The sequence below is a fragment of the Mastacembelus armatus genome, chromosome 11 (genome assembly GCF_900324485.2).
Source record: "Mastacembelus armatus chromosome 11, fMasArm1.2, whole genome shotgun sequence".
Lineage (NCBI taxonomy): Eukaryota > Metazoa > Chordata > Actinopteri > Synbranchiformes > Mastacembelidae > Mastacembelus > Mastacembelus armatus.
The window spans coordinates 19,926,394-19,946,277 of record NC_046643.1 but is presented as its reverse complement, the minus strand read 5'-3'; the positions used below and the strand labels follow the sequence as shown (position 1 = coordinate 19,946,277).

The 19,884-nt window shown below is 43.9% G+C and overlaps 1 protein-coding gene across 1 annotated transcript; it reads left to right on the top strand.

The window, feature by feature from the left end:
• The first annotated feature begins 6,645 nt into the window (after positions 1–6,645).
• slc2a3a (solute carrier family 2 member 3a) lies at positions 6,646–14,710 on the top strand. Its single transcript, XM_026301047.1, has 10 exons — positions 6,646–6,654; positions 9,428–9,529; positions 10,208–10,368; positions 10,792–11,032; positions 11,185–11,347; positions 12,048–12,235; positions 12,911–13,015; positions 13,107–13,205; positions 13,662–13,868; positions 14,390–14,710. The coding sequence occupies exons 1-10, from the start codon at positions 6,646–6,648 to the stop codon at positions 14,708–14,710; spliced, it is 1,596 nt and encodes a 531-aa protein (XP_026156832.1).
• Positions 14,711–19,884: the final 5,174 nt, after the last annotated feature.

Below are 19,884 nucleotides of genomic sequence, written 5' to 3'. Positions count from 1 at the left end.
GTAAACGGGAGTATCTGTTGTTGCCATGGTGACCGGAAATATTTCGCACTATACAGCTGTAAATATCTCCGGACTGTTCCTTCGACTGTGATGCCAAGACGAGCAGCACTTTGAAACCATGCTCCTGTTTTCTTCTCGTCATAGTGGGCCAAATGCACGTGATGTTTCTTCTTCTTCTTCTTCTTCTTCTTCTTTGTTACGTAGAGTTTTGTCCATAAACCTCGTCCTACTACCAAACTGCGTAGTTTGTACTCTGACATACGACACGTAAAAATAAGAAATACAACAATATGCAGAAGTATTTTGCTTATCCTCGCCTTCGGTGTACATTTGAGAGTTTAATAGTGTCTTTGTCTTGTTTATTCTTGTGTCTCTGGCTGTAAATATAAAAAGTATTACAGTATGTCCAGTCAACAGTCCCCTCCCTCATGTGTAAGCCAAAAACTACTAACTGTAAAACTTGAAAGAGGAAATCTATGAAGTTGTCAAATATTTGTGAATATTTCAGGATTTTGAATAAAACTATTTCAAATAATTCTTGAAAAAAAATCCTGCTTTTCTTTGAATATATGTAGTAATAACCTGAATATTGTTTCCATTCAAATTTTATTAATTAGCCGTTTTGTGCTTTGAGTGTTTTAAAAGTGGGATTGAAAACAACACAGGGGATAGTTTGACTTTAATACACTGAAGCGTATTAAAGCATTGCAGAGAAATTACCTGTTTTTATTGTGACTTTGTGTTTGCAATTGTTTTAAGAGTTAACTTCCATGGATCTGCAGATGGAAACACAAGGAAACACAGTCCTACAGCTGTGGGACGACTGTGTAAACTGTGTCCACTTTTAGGTCTGTAACTGAAACTGCAGTATTACATGTATTACTCTGAGCTTTCACTCTTAAAATACAGTTTGTTTTTGTTTTACAGGAAATATTGATATTGTAGATCCAACACAAATATCTGAATTATACATATTGGTTAAAATATAGTGGTTTCATTTTTATTGTCACATGACCTATTCCAAAGAAAACTGCTGTTTACTTTTGATGTGTTTCTACACGTTTGAGCTTATAGAAGCATTTTATGATTCAACAGTTCAACAGCAGTTCAAGCATAAAAGGGCAAGAAACAATCATTTTGGGTTACAGATGGAAAATTTAATTTCTGTTGAGAAAAGGTCACACAGAGCTTGGAGCTGATTAAAACAAACCCTGAGGAAAAGTTATTTCAGCCGTGTCCTTTTCTCTTCTTCTTCTTCTCGCTGCTCAGACGGAGACCGTGTCCTGCAGGCCTGACGCTGCTGGAGCAGAAATGTTTGTTCAGTCCGGACAAGGCCGACTGGACCAGCAGGCAGTACCGCTGCATGGCACTAGGGGGCAGTGTGGAGATAGTCAGGACAGTGGACTTGCAGGTGAACACACACACACACACACACACTCTGTCCTGTTATTTTTCACAGACTGATCAAACACAGTTGTCATTAGATATTTCAGTCCTTAAGTCCTTCCATGTTCTTATAGTCCACTACTTCAGACTCTCTGCCTTTTCTTAGTATTTATGTGTTTTCCATGGAAGCTCATTGATGATATATGCTGTTCTGCCCAGTTGTAAATGCTTCCTGAAATATCAGCCATCAGGATTTCAACACACACACACACACACACACACCGTCAGTGAAAGAAGTTAAGAATAGATTTTAGAGCTTCATGAAATGTGGAGACATCTGCAGGAGCGGTCGCTGCCTAGAAGGTCATCCGAGGTTTAGTCTTTCACTGTTTTACTGTACTTGTAGCAGACTTTGCTTTCCTCATTTTGTTAGACGTGGAGGTGAAATCACACCACCTCTGTGGGAGATGAGGCTTAACTTGATAAAATAGTGACATAATCTGACATTTTTCTCAGGTGCTTCTATGAAAAAACATCCAGAGGCTCAGATTGGCTCAGGCTGAGGAGCAGTGGTGCTGACGGGGTTCAGGGGTGGACAGGGGGACCACAGTGAGTAATGACCGGCAGTAAGAGGAGGAGGAGGAGGAGGTGCAGGGTTAAACAGGGACAAGTGACAAGCCACCAGACACTCACCTCTATTTCTGAGGTTTAATCACATGTTGCTGGTAAGGACCAGTGCAGGCACGTGGCTCCATGTGGTTTAACATTTACATTTCAAAAAGTGAAATCATACAAATAAAACATAATTGAACACAGACGAGGTTAATTAAAAACTTAAGAGAAAGCAATTTATGGTGTTATAGTGTGTTTGTTTTTGAAACTACAGAAGGTATCATCTCCTAAATAAATATCACATCACCATTTTAAAATGAATGTTTATCCTGATCTCTGCAGCTTTTGAGCACAAGAGCCTGAGAACAGCTGGTTCACCTCCAGATGTTCTAACTCACTGATAAACATCTGCAGTGAGAGCAGTGGAAAATGAAAGGAAACGTGTTACACTGACCCTCATTCGAGACTCCGCCGTCATCAACCTGAAACATCAACCTCATTGCTGTTGGAGAAGAGTCAGTGAATCTCTAGTCAACTTAGTCACAGTTTTTACTGATCACCTGCACAGCATCGGTCCAGACTGGAGTTGCACCGACCTTGTGTGTCCAGCAGGTGGCGGTGTTACCTTTAAAACAAAAGGACCGTGCGTCTTTCCCGACATGCTCTGAGAGCGAGCGGCGCTTCAGGGACCAGGACTGAGGGCCCGGTTCATATTTGACCGTCATGAACAGTTTCTAGTGTCTGAAATGCAGTTTCATTTCCAACATATTGATCCTTCATCATATTTCAGCTTCGTTTCGCTTTTTGGTCGATGGAGGAAATATAGTCTCTGATTTAGACACATGCCGGAGCTCATCCCTCTCTCTGTGTCTCTCTCTGTGTCTCAGCAGACTAACAAAGCTCTGTCGGCCAAAGACCAGGACACAGCTCCCTGCCAGTGGTACCAGAGGGTCTACAAGAGCCCAGGCCCCATCAGCTGGGTATGCTACAGTAAACACGTCTCCATACCAGTGACCCAGATAGATTCACGGATGGATGGATTATAGGACAATGGGCCCCAGGGCAAAGACGTGTGAAAGGCCCCTACCCCTTATTTTGTGGCCTTTCGTACTAGTTTTCTGACCTTTGATTGACTTTCCAATGGAAAAGTTAACGACCACACACAGTCATAGTGAAAATAAAGGAGCAGGTTTGAAGATACAGCAACACTGAGTTTGAGCTTGTTTCTTATTAGATGTTAAAATGGAAACTGTTCAAAGGAGAAATATGATCATGTAAAAACCCAGTGAAAGTCTTTAAATAACCCAAAACTGGATGGTTTCATTCAAATGACAGAGGTCGCACATGTTGGTTTAGAATTTAATGTTTTTATTACTTTAGAGAAACAAAAAAAGCAGAAAACTGATCGATGTATGATTTTGAAGAAAGTCAGAGGAAACCTGGAGAAAACCCACGTCACACTCTGGTGACCTTGGAGGTAAAACCTTCTGGTCTCAGCCGTAGTTCCTGTATCATAACTGAATATTCTGGGTAACCCCCCCCCCCCCCCAATGGGGGCTGATTAAAGAATCTATCTATAATATATATATTATTGATCCCTCATTTGTTACAATGGATAATAACCAGTCTTTGTCTGGAGGGGAAGGGTCAGCGATGAAAGCCTTTTGTTTTGGTTTGTTTTCTGGTTCTGTTTCTCAGATGTTAATGTGAACGTGAGGGTGAGGGTGAACTCACTGGGCAAACTGGGAGGAATGGATTCCACACTGTATATAATGGCCTTCACTTGTTGCTCTGCACCTTTAAACTGATAAAGTGATTGTTCTGTCTGACTCACAGCTTTAACTTCTACCAAATGGGCTTTTACAGTTTATTAAATGAAGCTGCAAAAATGTTTTTATACGTGTCTGCAATGTACTAAAGTTGTAGCTGAATGTGTACTATGTATAACACTGCAGCGTGTGCACTGGTTCACTCTGGGGTTTATTTCAGACTAATATGGGAAGTGATCAGCTGTTACTGGTTTGTCTTTGTCTCCACTTTCAGAAGAAGAAGCGAAAAATGCTCATTGGACAAGCGCAGCATCCTCTGGGCTGGACCCGTCGCATCAGCATCAGCATCCGCAGCGTCAAGGTCACCAGCGAGGCATCATGGGAAGGCGAGGAGGACACCGGGGAAGGGGGCAGCGTTACAATCATCACGACCATCAGGGAGCCTCCTCCTGCGCATGCGTCCACGCCTTCGTCAACTGACCTGACCAACTAACCGAATAAAGGCTGCAACCATAATAGGACACGGACGCCGCCTCGCCTCACGGGATGCGGTGACGATGCACAAGAGTCACGGACTTCACGTCAAAGCAGGTGGGTGGAGCCACGGCACGGCATCCCAGCATTCTCGTTTTTTATTGGTTGATGGAAAAGACGGAGAGAGAAAAAACAAAAGCGGTTACGTGCGGTTCTTCTCGCAGCTCCTGGATGAGACGAGGTATAAGAGGAAAGGAGGGAGGCCCTGCTGTCCGGTAGTCACGACAGGTGAGTGTCAAGTTATTATCCGGTTTGTGCAGCTGCTGCACGGATTGGGATCTTTTTTTAACCATCCGGGGGTGGGAAAACCTACTGCACCCTCCAGTTTGACCAGTTTGACTTTACAGGCACAGAGAAGGTGAGTCACTTCCCCTGCGTCTCTTACAGCTTCTCATTTGCTGAGTAACCTGCATGTCACTGATTATTAGTGATTGGGTTTCTGAGGGGAAAAATGAGCGGTCGTGTCCTGCTGGTACCATGGACAGCGCCTAATGAGGTTCGTTCACTTTTCTGCAGCTTACATCCCCGGCGGGCGGGACCTGCGACGCGTTTAAGCACCACCTGAAGATCAGCTCTCAGCTCGTCTGTGCAGCCTTCAGTTTGAGAGTACAAAGACTTCGGAAGATGGAGGGACAGGCAAGTGCTTTTCTCACTGCAGAGCTCCAGTCTTTAATAAGACAACATGCATAAAAACATCTGGCCCTGCCACCTCAGAGGCCATGGACTTCTGAATAATAGATGTGTTATGTTTCTATGTAAAGTCAGTCTAAGCAGAGCAGCGTGGGAGATGTGTATGAATCTGCCATAACAACAGTGACTCACCTGTGAGCGCTGCACATCTGTTCAGCATCATGTTCTGTGTGTGTGTGTGTGTGTGTGTGTGTGTGTGGTTTTCAGTAGTTGTGTAGTTCGGCAGGTCGCTGTTCTGTCACTTTTGGCTGAAGTTGTATTTTTGGGTCAGTTTCTTCTCCAAACACATATAAAACGAGATCACTCCTCATGCACCTACAATAAACATGTGGTGTTTGAGCGGAAAGTGGACCAGAATGCCTTGCAGCTCCACGACAAGGAAACACTGGTCTTTGTCTTTGCCGTCACATTTAGGCCACAGATGAATGCAGCCTGTCCACGCCCACCCTCTGGGGCTCGCTTAAAGGGGAATGAAGGAAATCATTAGCCAGAGTTAATGGAGAGTGTTACAGGATCTGATGGTGGACAAGAAATCAGACTTATCACCAGAGAAACAACAAGATTTCTTCAAAATAAAAGGCTTGAAATTGGTTTCTGAAGAAAAGCACATTTGTAGTTACATATTTTTCCGTGTCCCAACCGTGTGTGTAGGAAACAAAAATTTAAATTCAATGGTGAACAAACTGTGACCTCACTGTTACAGTTGCGTGATGAGTGAAGTCATGCGTGTGTGTGTGTGTGTGTCACTTCATGCATGAGTCAGTACAGTATAGTCCAGTATAGTCCCTGAAGGGGGTCCTGTCGAGCTGAGACTCGGCACGCAGCTCTCGTGGCTCACTCAGAGACACTGACCAGCCCAAACCCTGTGGGACCCCTCGTGCTGAGATCCTGTTTTGTGTTGAACTCGCCCTAAACAGATCAACGCGTCCAACTTATTCTCGGTTTGAATCTGAGCTTCATTTGCTCGGGGCTAAATCTGTCCACGCCCACGTGACGCAGGTTTCCGTACATCAGCAGCAGGGTCACTCTGGTTTATTACACCGTGCTGCATGTGTGCTGCGCCGTGATCACTCTGGGCCTGTGTCAATAAAACTGTCACCTCCAGGCTGTTGCCATGGAGATGAAGGAGAGCAGGCGGGGGTGAGGGAGCGATATGGGCGCTGGTGGATGAGCTTCAGCTTTTATACATGAGGCTTCTGTTTTCCAGTGAGGCGCCGCAGTACGAGGGACCAGCCACGTACAAGGCATCAGGACGGATTTGCGTGTGTCTGAGGAGCGTAATCACATGCTGTCAGTGCCACGCTGGTTGCCATAGTAACGCAGCATCTGTTCAGCAAAGAATGAATAAATAAATAAATAACAGCTAATAACACACAAGTTTGCCTGCTGCTTGTTCAGAGTGTTTTAACTCCTGATGAAACTTAATTTATCCAAGACTCTTCTGTTCCCCCTGCTCTACTTTATTAAACACAAGGGCACATTAAAGATTAAACTGAGATTCTGGTTCTGATCAGGTCACAATTTTAATCCCTAATGTCAGAGTGTAATTAAAGAGCAGCCGTGTTGGTGTTTGGTCTGCACGAACTTGGTATTGATACTCGTCTGAGGCATTTCAGTTTCTACTGAGTCACGGTGACTCGGTAAAAAGCCAGAGATGGACACAGTCGGTGAAGGAGAAAGAAATCCAGGGCAAATATAGCAGGGAGTGTGTGTGTGTGTGTGTGTGTGTGTGTGTGTGTGTGTGTGTGTGTGTGTGTGTGTGTGTGTGTGTGTGTGTGTGTGTGTGTGTGAGTGTGTGTGTGTGTGTGTGTGTGTGTGTGTGTGTGTGTGTGTGTGTGCGTTATGCTGTTGATAGAGGTTGCAGTTGCAGTTTTCTGAGACGCCACATCAGCTTCGTTTTGGTCCTGAGCTGCTCTCTGGGCTCTTTGCTTTCTGCCTCAGTTCATTGATGTTGATTATTTCAGACAGATGATGGAGCCTTTTCTTTGTATTTGAAGCTTTCAACACCACACCTGTAGCTGATCAGTTGGGAACATTTCGAGGATCCAGCGTCTTTGACTGCTGTTGTTTGGTCAATGATACATATCGACTTTTAAAATAATCATTGGTGGAAATAAAAATAATTTGAAGACTGGAGATTTTAGATGCCTCAAAGCCAAACAGCAGCAGTCAAACCCCCGTCCGTTTGCGGACACACCCAGAGACAGGCTGTGGTTTTCACTGTGCATGGGTTCTCTCCACATTATTGATTGTTCTTAAATGTCTCTAAATCCTCCAGGGAACGTACACAAACGAAGGGAAGCGTCAGAACAGTGAGATGGATGTTGACTGAAGAACAGACTTCATTAACCTTGAGAGCTGGAAAGAACCAGCATCATGTTTTTAAAGGAGGGTCCACCAGTAACTGAACGGTACTCAAAGTAATGGGGACATGATATTATTATAGCAGAGGAGTTGGATGTTGTCTTAAAGGTTGAAAACTGGCTCGTTATGCAATATTCAGTGCCAATATTTAGTTTTCCCTTCCTAAGAAGTTGGTTCTCATGAATACATACCAAAGGAGAAGCCACAAGTCCGTCTGAAAACCTGAGTTCCTGGTGATTTACGACGCCACTGTTGCTGAGGAAGACTCATCCAGTGTCTGAGACACACACTGATGATCCAGCAGCGTCTCTCTGGTGCAGGAGCAGGACTGGACCAACAACAGACCTGTAATGAACAGTTGGAGCATGTTTCCAAATGGACACTAACCTAAAAAAGGCTTCATAGATTCTTCTGTGTGTTTTGGTTGGTTTGGAAAGGTGCAGTGTGACATCATGGGCTAAATCCATAATGGGCTAAATTGATCATTCCTCCCTGAGTGCATCCGAGGTTAAAAAGGCTCTTTAATGAAATATTTATACCACGCTGCTGTCAAGGTGTTTTACACCCTGCGTCCAAGTCTGTGGTCGGAGTGAGGAACCAAAAACACTCGAGAGAGATCAGGGTTTTGGTTTAGAGTCCAGTCTCTTATATTTAACCAACACTACAATCGTTCCCTGACCTTCTTCGAGAACTATTCTACACACATGACGGTGCTCAGAGGTTGCTGATCCGACGTCTTACTGATGCTCTGACTATTAGCTAAATGCATCAGCTGTAGGATCTAAAAGAAATTCTCCTGAGCTTCTCAGCAGCTTAACTCAAGTCCGCTTTGACCTTCAAATCATTTCCCGTGCTGGTTTCTCTTTCTTGCTCCGATTGGTCGTGTGTAGCCAACACCCATCTGGCTGAAATGAATCTAGAAAAGCGCAGTCTCTGCTAATATTATGTGACCTTTCTCTGATATTGTTGCACCAAGGGCAGAGGATCACCTGAGGCCCGGTCTCAAACAGCAGCAGCACATCTGCTGCGTCAGCAGCGAGTGTCTTTATTACTGGCTGGGCTGAATTACTGGCATCAGCAGGAACAAAGACACAGTGGCCTAGTTTCTCCAACTTGACCGGAATCTGTCCTGTGCAGCCGATCCACAGGTGTTTGATAAACAATGACCTTTACTGACCTCTGGTCGCTGTGCAGTAAATAAGAGTAAAGAAAACGTGCAGAGCAAACTGAAGAAATCTTCATGATGCCCAACGTCCCTCCCACTGCATGATGGGATAGGTGTTCAGCCCCACATGGCCCTGAATGGGATGAGCAGTTTAGAAAATAAGGAAATGGACAGACTGATGCTGTGAAATGTGCTGTATTATACAGAACAGTTGATTATCATTGAACGTTTTTAAGAAAAGGAAAAAACGTGTGTGATCAGCTGACTGATGGAGGCTCGAGGGTCAGACGTTATAACATCCGATCGTCACGACGACAGCGGCGACTCCTTTAATGCTCACACTGATGTGATTACACAGATGCACGAGCACGTGGATGCCTCAGTATTGAATTTCATCTGCATTTAGCCGATTATGTTCAGGAAAGAAAAACAACAAGATTACAGAGACGGTGCCCTGCTGTGCTCACAGCTTTACACAAATCCACTAAATATCCACAGTGTTTGGTATGTCGTGTTGTGTTTTTGAGTTCTACAGTCATTTTACATGATATTTAGTCACATTTGACTTTGGAAGATGAAGCGAGAGCTGTGATAGTAGCGTGTGGCATGTGTGTATTCATGTGTGTAGTGAGGCCGTGACTTCACAGTTTGATCCCTGAGCTGATTGTGTATCATGTACGTGTGTCACTGTGTCACTCAGCAGTCTGGCGTCACCGCTACAGTTTTATTGCATCTGTCTGCCAGTGATTGAAAATCCATTATGAGCTCACGTTTCAGATTTATTATGTATTTTCTCTCTTCGTCTCCTTCCTCCACCACGCTTTACCTTTCCACATTCATCTCCATTTACTTTGTCCACTCTTCCTCTCGTCTTCCCTCCGCTCTCTCCTCTTCTTCCTCCCTGCAGGAAAAGCAGGTAACAGGTTATCTCCTGTTCTCTCTGGCCACCGCCGTCATCGGCTCGCTGCAGTTCGGTTACAACACAGGAGTCATCAACGCTCCAGAGCAGGTTGGTGACGAGTCTCACACTTTGTGGTTATGCAGGGCGACTTTACGTTTTAGCATCTGTAACACAAACACCACTCAGTCCTCTTACGTCTCCTGTTACTGCAGTAGGTTTCTACCAATAAGTGATTCACACCTTACACAGTAACAAATGTGGTGTAGTCATCACTCTTTATTACAGCATATTATTTCTTTTATTTATCTGCACTATGGTTTGGTAAACCGAATCACTGCATGTGTACTTCAAGTGCTAGAGAATCGACTGTATAAACAAATTCTCCCTTAAGAAGAGTCAGCTTCCTGTGGACGCCGGTTGGATCTTAGTCTGGTTTGCTGAACAGGTTTATCTGCTGAGTCGTAAATGTGCACAGAAGTAATCAGGCACTACAGGGGAATTTAATTTGGCTCCTTTAGGTCGGAGAGGAGCTGCGTTGAGATAACTAGATTCAAACATCTTCACCGTGTGTTTAAATTGGCTTTGTATGTGCAGCTAAACCTCATTCTGGGTATAATATAATAATAATAATGCAGCCCAGCCTGCACACAGCAGGACACATCTGGCAGGAATATGTTTTCCAGCACCTCTAAATCTTCTATCTCTGTTTAGAAACACTAATGAGGTTTGACCAGAGACCTTTCTTCTCCTCCTTTCATCTTTCTATCCACATGTCCCTAACTTCAGAAACTGCGGTCTTTCTTCAATGCTACCTGGGTGGAGCGTTACGGCGAGTCCATCAGCCCGGGCATCTGTACCATCGTCTGGAGCGTTGCGGTCGCCATCTTTAGTGTGGGCGGCATGGTGGGCTCCTTCAGTGTTGGCGTCATGGCCAACCGCTTTGGCAGGTGGGACATGAAATTTGTTGTGTCTGTTGTTGAACATAACTTACTTATTACTTACTGAGTCCCAGTCTGCAGCATTTCTGTGCTATTGTACTTCCTCTGTGGTTCGTCTGAGCGGTCAGAAGTGGTTTCTGGAGTTTATGAAGCGTGTTTGAGTTCCCTGCTCGGCCCTAATGCTCCCCACAGTTCTCCTTTCATTTCCCTGCTCATCACACCACAAGCTCTTTGTACTCTGTGTTCAGAATCTTATTTCATTTTCTCTCTGAGAGAAAATATTGATACCACTCTAACGTCGACTGCCTGGTGTAAACACAGGAAGGAGCGGGTGCAGATTTAGTTTGCTCTTGTTGTCCGACTAAAGAAATGTGTGTTGGAGAGCTATAAATGTGTCAAACGTCAAAGTTGTCTCCTCGTCTCCTCCCTCAGGCGTCGCTCCATGTTCCTGGTGAACACTCTGGCGGTGATCGGCGGCCTCCTCATGGGCTTCTCCACCATCTGCTCCTCCTATGAGATGGTGATCGCCGGTCGTCTGGTCATCGGCCTGTTCTGCGGCCTCTTCACCGGTCTCACTCCCATGTACGTGGGCGAGGTGTCGCCCACTCCCCTCCGAGGAGCCTTCGGCACCCTGCACCAGCTTGGTGTGGTGGTGGGCATCCTGATCGCTCAGGTCAGCGGCAGATTTTCCAAAAAGCCTCAAATTTACCAAATTACGAGGCAGAAATCTTCGTCTGTGAAACATGGAGCTCCTCTAATGTAGTTACGCATGTGTTCCTGACAGGCTGCGGCTGCTGATTGAATTTCTGTCTCTCTGGTGTTTAGGTCTTTGGCCTGGAGTCTCTGCTGGGCTCAGACAAGCTGTGGCCCCTGCTGCTGGCCCTCACTGTGGCCCCTGCTGTGCTGCAGTGCATGTTGCTGCCTTTCTGCCCTGAGAGTCCTCGTTTCCTGCTCATCAACCTCAAACAAGAGGAGCAGGCTCGCAAAGGTACACGCTGACTGCAGTACTACTACTTATAGTACTACTCCCACTAATACAACTACTGCAGTTCTACTACTATCACTACTTCAGTACTTCTACAGTTAGTGCTAACCTTACTTTGCTTTACCTGCTACTATTACTACTGCATATAATACTGCTGCTGTCTGACTCTTGAGAGTACTACAGTACTGCCTTTACTACTAATAATACAGTTTCTACTAAAATTATTACTGTTACCACTACTACAAAAAGATTACTACAACTACTGTTGTTTCTCCTGCCCTCACCTATACTCTTAGGACTATTCAAGTACCACTTCTACCTGCTACTACATGAACTTACCAAACTCACACTACTACTGACACTGTAACTGCTACTACTCCAAAACTGTTGCTATTACTGAGTTCTACTGCTGTGACTCCTACTGCATAGATAGTAATTCAATTACTGCTTCTACTGCCGCTGCTGGTACCACATCATTTAATACTATTACTACTGCTACTAGTATTTCTAGTGCTACTACTGCTAGTACTACTATTCTGCTACCCTTCCTGGCATCCTACTGCTGATTCTGCAAATGAGAGAAGGGCCCTTAAACAGTCAGAAGGTTGTGGCCCCTGTTGAGCACGTGGCTCATCCACCTCCAAACGTTTTATTTTCCTCTCCGTGTGCGTGCCAAAGCAAAAAGTTTCCGTTGTGCCGACAGCTCTGGTGCGTCTGCGCGGGAGCGAGGACGTGAGTAAGGACCTGCAGGAGATGAAGGAGGAGAGCGCTAAGATGGCCAAGGAGAAGAAGGTGACCATCCTTGAGCTTTTCCGCTCGGCGTCGTACCGACAGCCTCTCCTCATCGCCATCATGCTGCAGCTCTCCCAGCAGCTGTCAGGAATCAATGCTGTGAGTCGCAAACAGGGGCAGGTTCATCGTTATGGTCGGGGTTCAGCTGATCAGGCTGCAGTTTGTGCTGATGCGTTATGCACAGCTGGGTTTGTTATTTATTATTATTGTGTTATTATTATTATTAGATGTTTGCCTGAACCTCAGTCACAGAGGGATTATGAGACCATGGGCCCCTGGGCACAGACATGCAGAAGGCCCCTACTGTCCACACTGCTGGGACTATTATTATTGTTGTTATTACTTATATTTGATCATTTTGCGGTCACCCATCTTACATGTTTTTGTTTTTACGTATATGTCTGTAGTCATTTTGTCTATAGGTTTATTTTCTGTCTCTTCTTATTGATTTTTTTTTGTTGTTGTTGTTTGTATCGATTTTCTTTTTATAGTCATTTGATTGACCCCCATGGGTCTCTGGTCTTGGACCCCCCCCCAAGTATTCATAATGTGAAAGAGGATCCTAAATTTCCACTAAGCAACAACTAAAAAGTCCCTCTGGATTTTTACAGTGAATGCATCTGCAGGAAACAGTTTGAGGATTGTTAGTGTTAGTGAAAACGGCACAGAATCCTGGGTAATTCACAGCACCAACTCCAAACTATTATTTCAGTTAAATATTGATAAGATTATAAAATATTTGACATCCTGCATGTCCCCCCCCCCCCCCGTCAGGTGTTCTACTACTCCACAGGGATCTTTGAATCAGCTGGTGTGAAACAGCCCATCTACGCCACCATCGGAGCTGGAGTCGTCAACACCGTCTTCACTGTTGTCTCGGTGAGTCAGTCGGTGTGTTTGTCCCCGTTCCTGCACGTTTTTGTGTAGCAGCGCATCACTCCCTCCCGTCTCTGTCGTCTCTGTCCTCCAGCTCTTCCTGGTGGAGAAGGCGGGAAGAAGGACTCTGCACCTCCTGGGGTTGGGGGGGATGGCGGTCAGCGCTCTGATCATGGCGGTCTCCCTGCTGCTGGTGAGTTCAGAACTATAGGAGGGACACTGGACACACACCGTGCACTGTTTGACTTATGTTTTATTTATGTAGCACTTATCAAAATGAGACATACACAGTGATTCACAAGGGCAAATGCACCAAAACAGTAAAGTAGTGAGGCCATCAAGCCAAAAACACTTAGCCAAAAGAAGCTAAAGCACCAGGGTGATATTTCTCTGGGTTCATTATTGTGAGGAACATTTTTTTCACATTGCACATCATCGTTGTTGTGATGATCCTACACCGTGTGCAGTTACGTCTTTTGCCACAAGGTGTTACTACTTCATTTGTTTTGAATCAACAGAGGTTGCTGCTGTTCAAGGTGGTGTGTGATTGTGGAACAGCTGTGTACTCACAGACAGATGCTGTCACTGACCATTAGATGATCATTAAATCGAAATATTTTTTCATGACAAAAATGTCTCTCTGTCTCAGCAAAAAGACACTCCTGCTATGAGCTACGTGGCCATCATGGCTGTCATGCTGTTTGTGGCTATGTTTGAGCTGGGCCCCGGTCCAATCCCATGGTTCATTGTGGCCGAGCTCTTCTCCCAAGGGCCCCGCCCGGCGGCCATGGCTGTGGCCGGCTGCTGCAATTGGACGGCCAACTTCCTGGTTGGAATGAGCTTTCCCAAACTCGCGGTAAGGGAGGGGTGATCGTCCTGGTCTGGACTGGTTAGGACCTGGTCTGGATTCAGTTTTCATAGCCTTCTGTTTTTTCGGCTGTCTTGACTTCCACAGTGGTAGAAATAAATGCTTAAATCTTAAATAGCAGTTCCAGAATAGAAAAATACTACTGAAGTAATCGCCCTGCACTTAAAATTTTACTTAGGTAAAAGTGCAAAAGTATTAGCAGTAAAATGTACTTAACTATAAAAAGTAAAAGTACAGTGTCACCAGTTAAATCTGAGATGGTAAAACCATAGTTTATAAGCTCCTCATTCTGGTTTTGAATATAAAGTCTCTTGAAGTAAATGTGGTGCAGTAATAAAATGTGGGGTACAAGTATCAAAATGGAAATAGCCAAGTAGAACAGAAGTACCATCAAATTATTCATGTATTTATTTACTTTCCACCACATTTATTTGCTGTTTTCCTGCCTGCTCATGCTCCTAAAGCTCTGACGATGTGAATCCTGACTCTCCTCTCCTGTCGCTCCTTAGGAGTGGTGTGGGCCTTGGGTCTTCCTCATCTTCACCGCCTTCCTAATCATCTTCTTCATCTTCACCTTCATTAAAGTCCCAGAGACAAAGGGCAAGACGTTTGACGAGATCGCCCGCAGCTTCGGCAGCACCCAGCCTCCCGCCTCCTCATCTGGTGAGGACCCTCCAGCCGGGGCCAGCGCCGACGTGGCGCTCCCCGCCTCGCCGGTGAAGGAGAAGGTCCCGCTGGTAGCAGCGCCGGCATCGGCTCCACCTCCTTCCGCGGCCGAAAGCACCCCCCTGGAAGATAAATCCAACTCGACGGTTCAGGAAAGTGTGTAGAGCAGCTGTGGACACAGCCTGAATGAGAGGAGGTTATAAATGAAGGAAATATCAGATTTCACTGTAAATTGTTACCAAACAATAGAAACCATTTCCTTTTCTAACAGCCATATACAGAACTAAAGCTTCAGTTTATAGGCTTTGACATTTTAAAGGTCATGCTTTTAACTTTCACACTAATTTGTTGGGATTTTTTTTTTTGTTATTTTTCTGTGACATTTCCTACACTTCCTTCTTTTAAATCCTCCGTTAACAGTGGAAGCGAAGAAGTCACTGTACGATACTACAGGTCAGATCTACTGTACATTCCTAGGAATTCAGCTAAATTCATTTTATAGTTGAGTCTTTGTCAAGACGACCGTGCGGCTAGTCAGGGTGACACTTTTCCAGCACAGCGACACGGAGCTGTGTAGATGGAGACTACCGGGATGTAAAGGCCTGGGGGAAATGTCAGCCGTTACAGACTAGACGGCGAGCGTGCCGACGATGCCACAGCCTCCATGCAGGTGCACTAGACAGGTACAGTTCAGTAACATAACTTCAGTTCAGGTGGGATGTGGATAGTGACGATGCACATTCTTTTAAATAGTTTTTAAAGGGTAAAGTGGCGTTATAGTGGATATCATAGTGCAATATAACTTTGTAGTTGTAGTTTTATCTGGAGTTATTTAGGTATATTAGTTTTATTTATTGCTGACGTGTTTATGTAAGTGTTCTCAAATCACAGGTCAAAGAAGTATTTTTCTGAATTCATGCCCCTCCCCTCAGCTGCTGGTGATCAGCTTTTTATCAATACCAAAGTGATGACCTTGAATTACCACCCGGTGTAGGCGTCTTTCCTCTGCTTGTTAAAGTCAGGATGAGAAATCAGCAACAGGTGGCGCTAGATGTGATAAGTCTCAAAGCCAGTTTGGTGGTTCGCACTGTCGTCCACCAGTATTTTGCTTTATTTGGTTGGAGTTTGGCACCAACCTTCGGTGAGAACCTCTCATTGTTGTGGTGTTCTGCTGGTTCTTGGATTTAGGGATGATCAGGTTTGGTGCTGAGTTCAACTATTTATTCCAAAACATACCAGGTCAAATATAAAGAACTGATAATTAGTGACCTATTGGGAAAACCAGTGGCTTGCTCTTTACTAGAGGGTATTTTATTTTGGAAAAGTATTGCAAGATGTTAAAATGGCTAAAATGAATTTTAGGACTTGCTAAGGACCTGTGGAGAAAAACACATGTAGATTACAGTAGGGTAACGTGCAATGTATATTTTTTTGTTAAAGGGAAAACGAGTATTTATTGACTTAGAGATTGATTTTTCTATATCTAGTACAGATACATATATATACAGTATAAATATATATATATATATATATATATATAGTTAAAACACACCAAAGCCAATTTCGACTCATGATGCTTTCCAGGCTAACCCCGAGAGATGAAAAGTTTCTGCAGTGGTGGAGTCAAACCTGCATCACGTGAAATGCAGCTCAGAGATTTCCTGGGTGTGAAGAGAAAAAGGCAAAATTAAAAAAGCAGCAGATTTTTCTCTTTAGATGCACTTTGTTACCCAGACAAGCAGCAACACTATCATTAGAGCCACAGCCACTAATGTAGAAATCACTGAGCACAACAGCGCTTTATGTCAAATTAACAGGCCTTTGATTAATGAGCTGCAATTATCTATATCGGAATATATAAGAGTTATATAAAATCTGCAATCAATGCAGAACCTGTAGAACCTGCTGAATAAAGGGGACGTGCTAATACTCTGTAAACGCGGGGAAATGATTGTTTTTGGTTGGAGTGATCCACTTTACTATGTTTTTCAAAATAGAGCGTCACTCCAGAACTAACACCTGCTATTTCAAAAGCTGAAATGCATTGAGCTTTTATTTTGACGTTTGTTTATGTTTAGGTTAATTTAGTTGTCCAGGTAAAATGAGCTGATATTTTTAAATGGACATGAACAGATTTAAAAATGTTGTTTTATAAATATAAATATCTGGATGTATGCTCTGATTGGTTGAGCTTTTCTCTGTAACTTACGCTTAATGTCAATATTAGCTTCACATTAAAGAGGCTAAATTAACCAAACCTATACCTGTCCAGGTGAGCTGGCCACAGAGTCTATGATCCATCTGACATTTGGTTGGTGATGAATCAGAGTTGAAAAGCTTTTATTTTATTTTTTTTCGTTATCCGACAAGACATCCTGATTTGTTTCCTATTTGATTAGCTCTCCTGTGCTGCAGAACCTCTAGTTCTGAAAGGATTTCCTGATATTCTGGAGTCACTCTTGTCCCGAATGTTTCAGAACATGATGTTTTAGTGATTTAACATGACGAATGTGTTCACATGCTTTAAAACCGCATCATGTGACTCTTAAAGCCCAAACACACTGACTGTGACTTTTCAGATGTGATAATAGTCACTAACATGCTTTTATTATCATTATTATTATTTATTGGTCAGCTGCTGCTCTGTTCTCCAAACTCATGCACCTAAATAACGAAATCTGAAATGGTGCTGTACTGGGTGACTGCAGCATTTAACCGAACGTCTGATCCAACGTGGAAACTCATATTTAGATCAAAATGAAATGAAGAGTGTTATTTTCTTGTCTGTAGCCACCCAGTGTGTTTCTGGCTTTATCTGTCAGGCCCAGACACTGTAAGTCCCGACACGCTGTCAGCCTTGTGTAGCACGGTCCTGTGTTTCCAACATTGTACAGTACGTGTGGCGTATTAAGTGTATTTTCTATATCCTGTTGTGACTGTGTAAGTTATTGTGAACACATTTATATATTCTTTCTTTTCGGGCTACGCTGGAAAAATATTTATCTCTACAAGTGATTTCAGTAATTAACTGAAGTGTAAGATTCGAGTCGAGTGTTACCTGCTTCATTTCCAGATACTGACTGAAACCGTGGACCTGAAAGGGCTTGTTGGGATGAATATTTCTCACAGCGCGGGGCTCGGTTATGGTCGGGCCGAGGCTTTGTTGTGTCGCTGCATTTGTGGATGATGGTGTTGTGTTGTGTTTGCACTGGGGGAGGTGTGTGGTAGTGTTCAGTGCTGTGTTTAAGCCTCTCGTGTAAAGGTGCAGCTTCTGTCTGCAGCTGCACCCACGCTTCTCTGTCAGTATCGCACCTAATATTCCTTTTAAATACTTTTCTCATTACTCACCTTGTCCAGGTTTGCTTTTAGTGAAATGCTTCTCCTATCATTGTTCTCCTGAGGCGACGTGAAAGTGTCTCTGAGGAGTCTGTGAAATAAAAACTTGTGATGTGTGATTAAAACCTTCTCTTTGGGTGAGACCAAGTTACACATTTTGGTTTGAGATGCAGGTCTGGCCACATCCATCTTATTTTCTCTGGTTCAGGCTGTAATCTGCTTTGTTTGGAGCTAAAACTGCCCATTTACGAGTCGATGTGACGTTGCAGATGAAACTCATCAGTCACTCACCAGCACCCTTGTTATTCAGGGGAGATGTGGTAACTTGATATTTGCACAGAAACTGTTTTAATGAAGTAAATGATCCAGAGTTCAGGCAAACTGGTGTGACTGTACTCTTAAACTATAACCTGTCACAGAAGTAGGTGAAAGCAAAGAAGAACTCAAAGCCCCTGCATCGCCAGGACAGTATCAGCATTCATTTGTAAATATGTATTTTTTTTTTAAATGACTACTGTTTCTACCTGTGTTTAGGGTATTTTTCCTTCGGGGTGCACGTTGTTCATCGTGCAGAGGAGTCAGCCGCCGACCCACACGACCGTCTCCTCCCGCTCAGCCCCAGCGGTGCAGGTTTATGTGTGTTACGCTCACAGCTGCTGTCATCAGTGGAGCTGTGTCGGCTTTTTGGCTGCCATGTTGTTGTTCTCTTGTGTATTTTATCGTTTTCTTTTTGTTGCTGCCAAACAACTGTCAGTCTGAAGTTCAATTACTTTTGAGTTACAGTGTTTAACCTTCTTCCCCTTTCACTCAACGGGAAAATGTTTATTAAATCGGCAGCTCCACGGATTTAACTCAAACAAAAGTTTCTGAGTCAAGTGTTTGGCTGCCGGGAACCTTGTTTTGTCCACGTCTGTGTTGTTTGTCCCTGATGTGTGTGTTTAAATAGGCGTAGTGACTGTGTGTGTGTGTGTCACGTACTGTAATTTTGTGCCTCTCTGCTCCTCATGTACACATAGACTGTTATTGAATATGGATGTGTGTCATTTGTCCACACTTTGCTTTGACAGCACGAGCACCAGAAGCAACATACTGAGAGTTTCGGTGTCTAAGTTTGGACGCTTGAGTCACCTGGCAGGTAGTGGATGTACGGCCGTGATATCACACCAGGTGTTGGGCAGTTTTCAAGGGAATGAACTACAACTATTTGACATGTTGTTAAATAGTGATGCATCCCCAACTATTTGTGTTTCACTTGTGTTTGTACTGTACATACCAGATATAATGCTGTTCAATAAAGTACTCACCATGTAACTGGACACGGTGTCATTAAAGAAAGTTTAAACACCTGGGGATCCCGCAGGGAATAATATACGGACCACTAATGAAGCCAATACTTCCAGTCTGTAAACAGTTATTATTATTATTATTAATTCATTTAATGTCTTTGAATCAGGATTATTTCAAGTTGGGTTTGGAAACCTGAACATTTTAATAAACCCCTACTGTACTTAAGTACAAAGGTACTTGTACTTTGCTTAAGTAGCTCCATTTTATGCAGCTTTATACTTCTAGTACTACATTCTAGAGGCAGATGCTGTATTTCTTGCTGCACTACATCTACCTGACAGCTGGAGTTACTTCTCAAATGAGAGTTTTTTCATTCCCATCCTGTGCAGAGAAAACTTCAGACTATGAGACGTTGCAGAGTAGAAAGTTCAGATATGCAGCAGTAATAATGAAATAAAATATATAATAATAATAATAAAACAGCACCATTCTGCATAATTAGTATTTCTGTGTTTCAGGACTGTACCTGTAGTGGAGTATTTCCACAGTGTGGTACTGGTACTGTTGGATCTGAGTACTTATGCAGTATTTATGATGGATACACTGTACAGGGAACCCTAAAACCTGTCACCAGGTGTGACAGGTGTTGAAGCATGGATGTGCTGGTACCGTGCTGGGGGGCCAGGGCCCCCTCTCCCCCCGGTGCTGCTGCTCC

What these genes read in the sequence shown, in the direction of transcription:
- slc2a3a (XM_026301047.1), top strand. An exon ending in TGGGCATCCTGATCGCTCAG is followed by an intron (nt 11,033 to 11,184) that starts GTCAGCGGCAGA and finishes TCTGGTGTTTAG; the next exon opens with GTCTTTGGCCTGGAGTCTCT. An exon ending in AGAGGAGCAGGCTCGCAAAG is followed by an intron (nt 11,348 to 12,047) that starts GTACACGCTGAC and finishes TTGTGCCGACAG; the next exon opens with CTCTGGTGCGTCTGCGCGGG.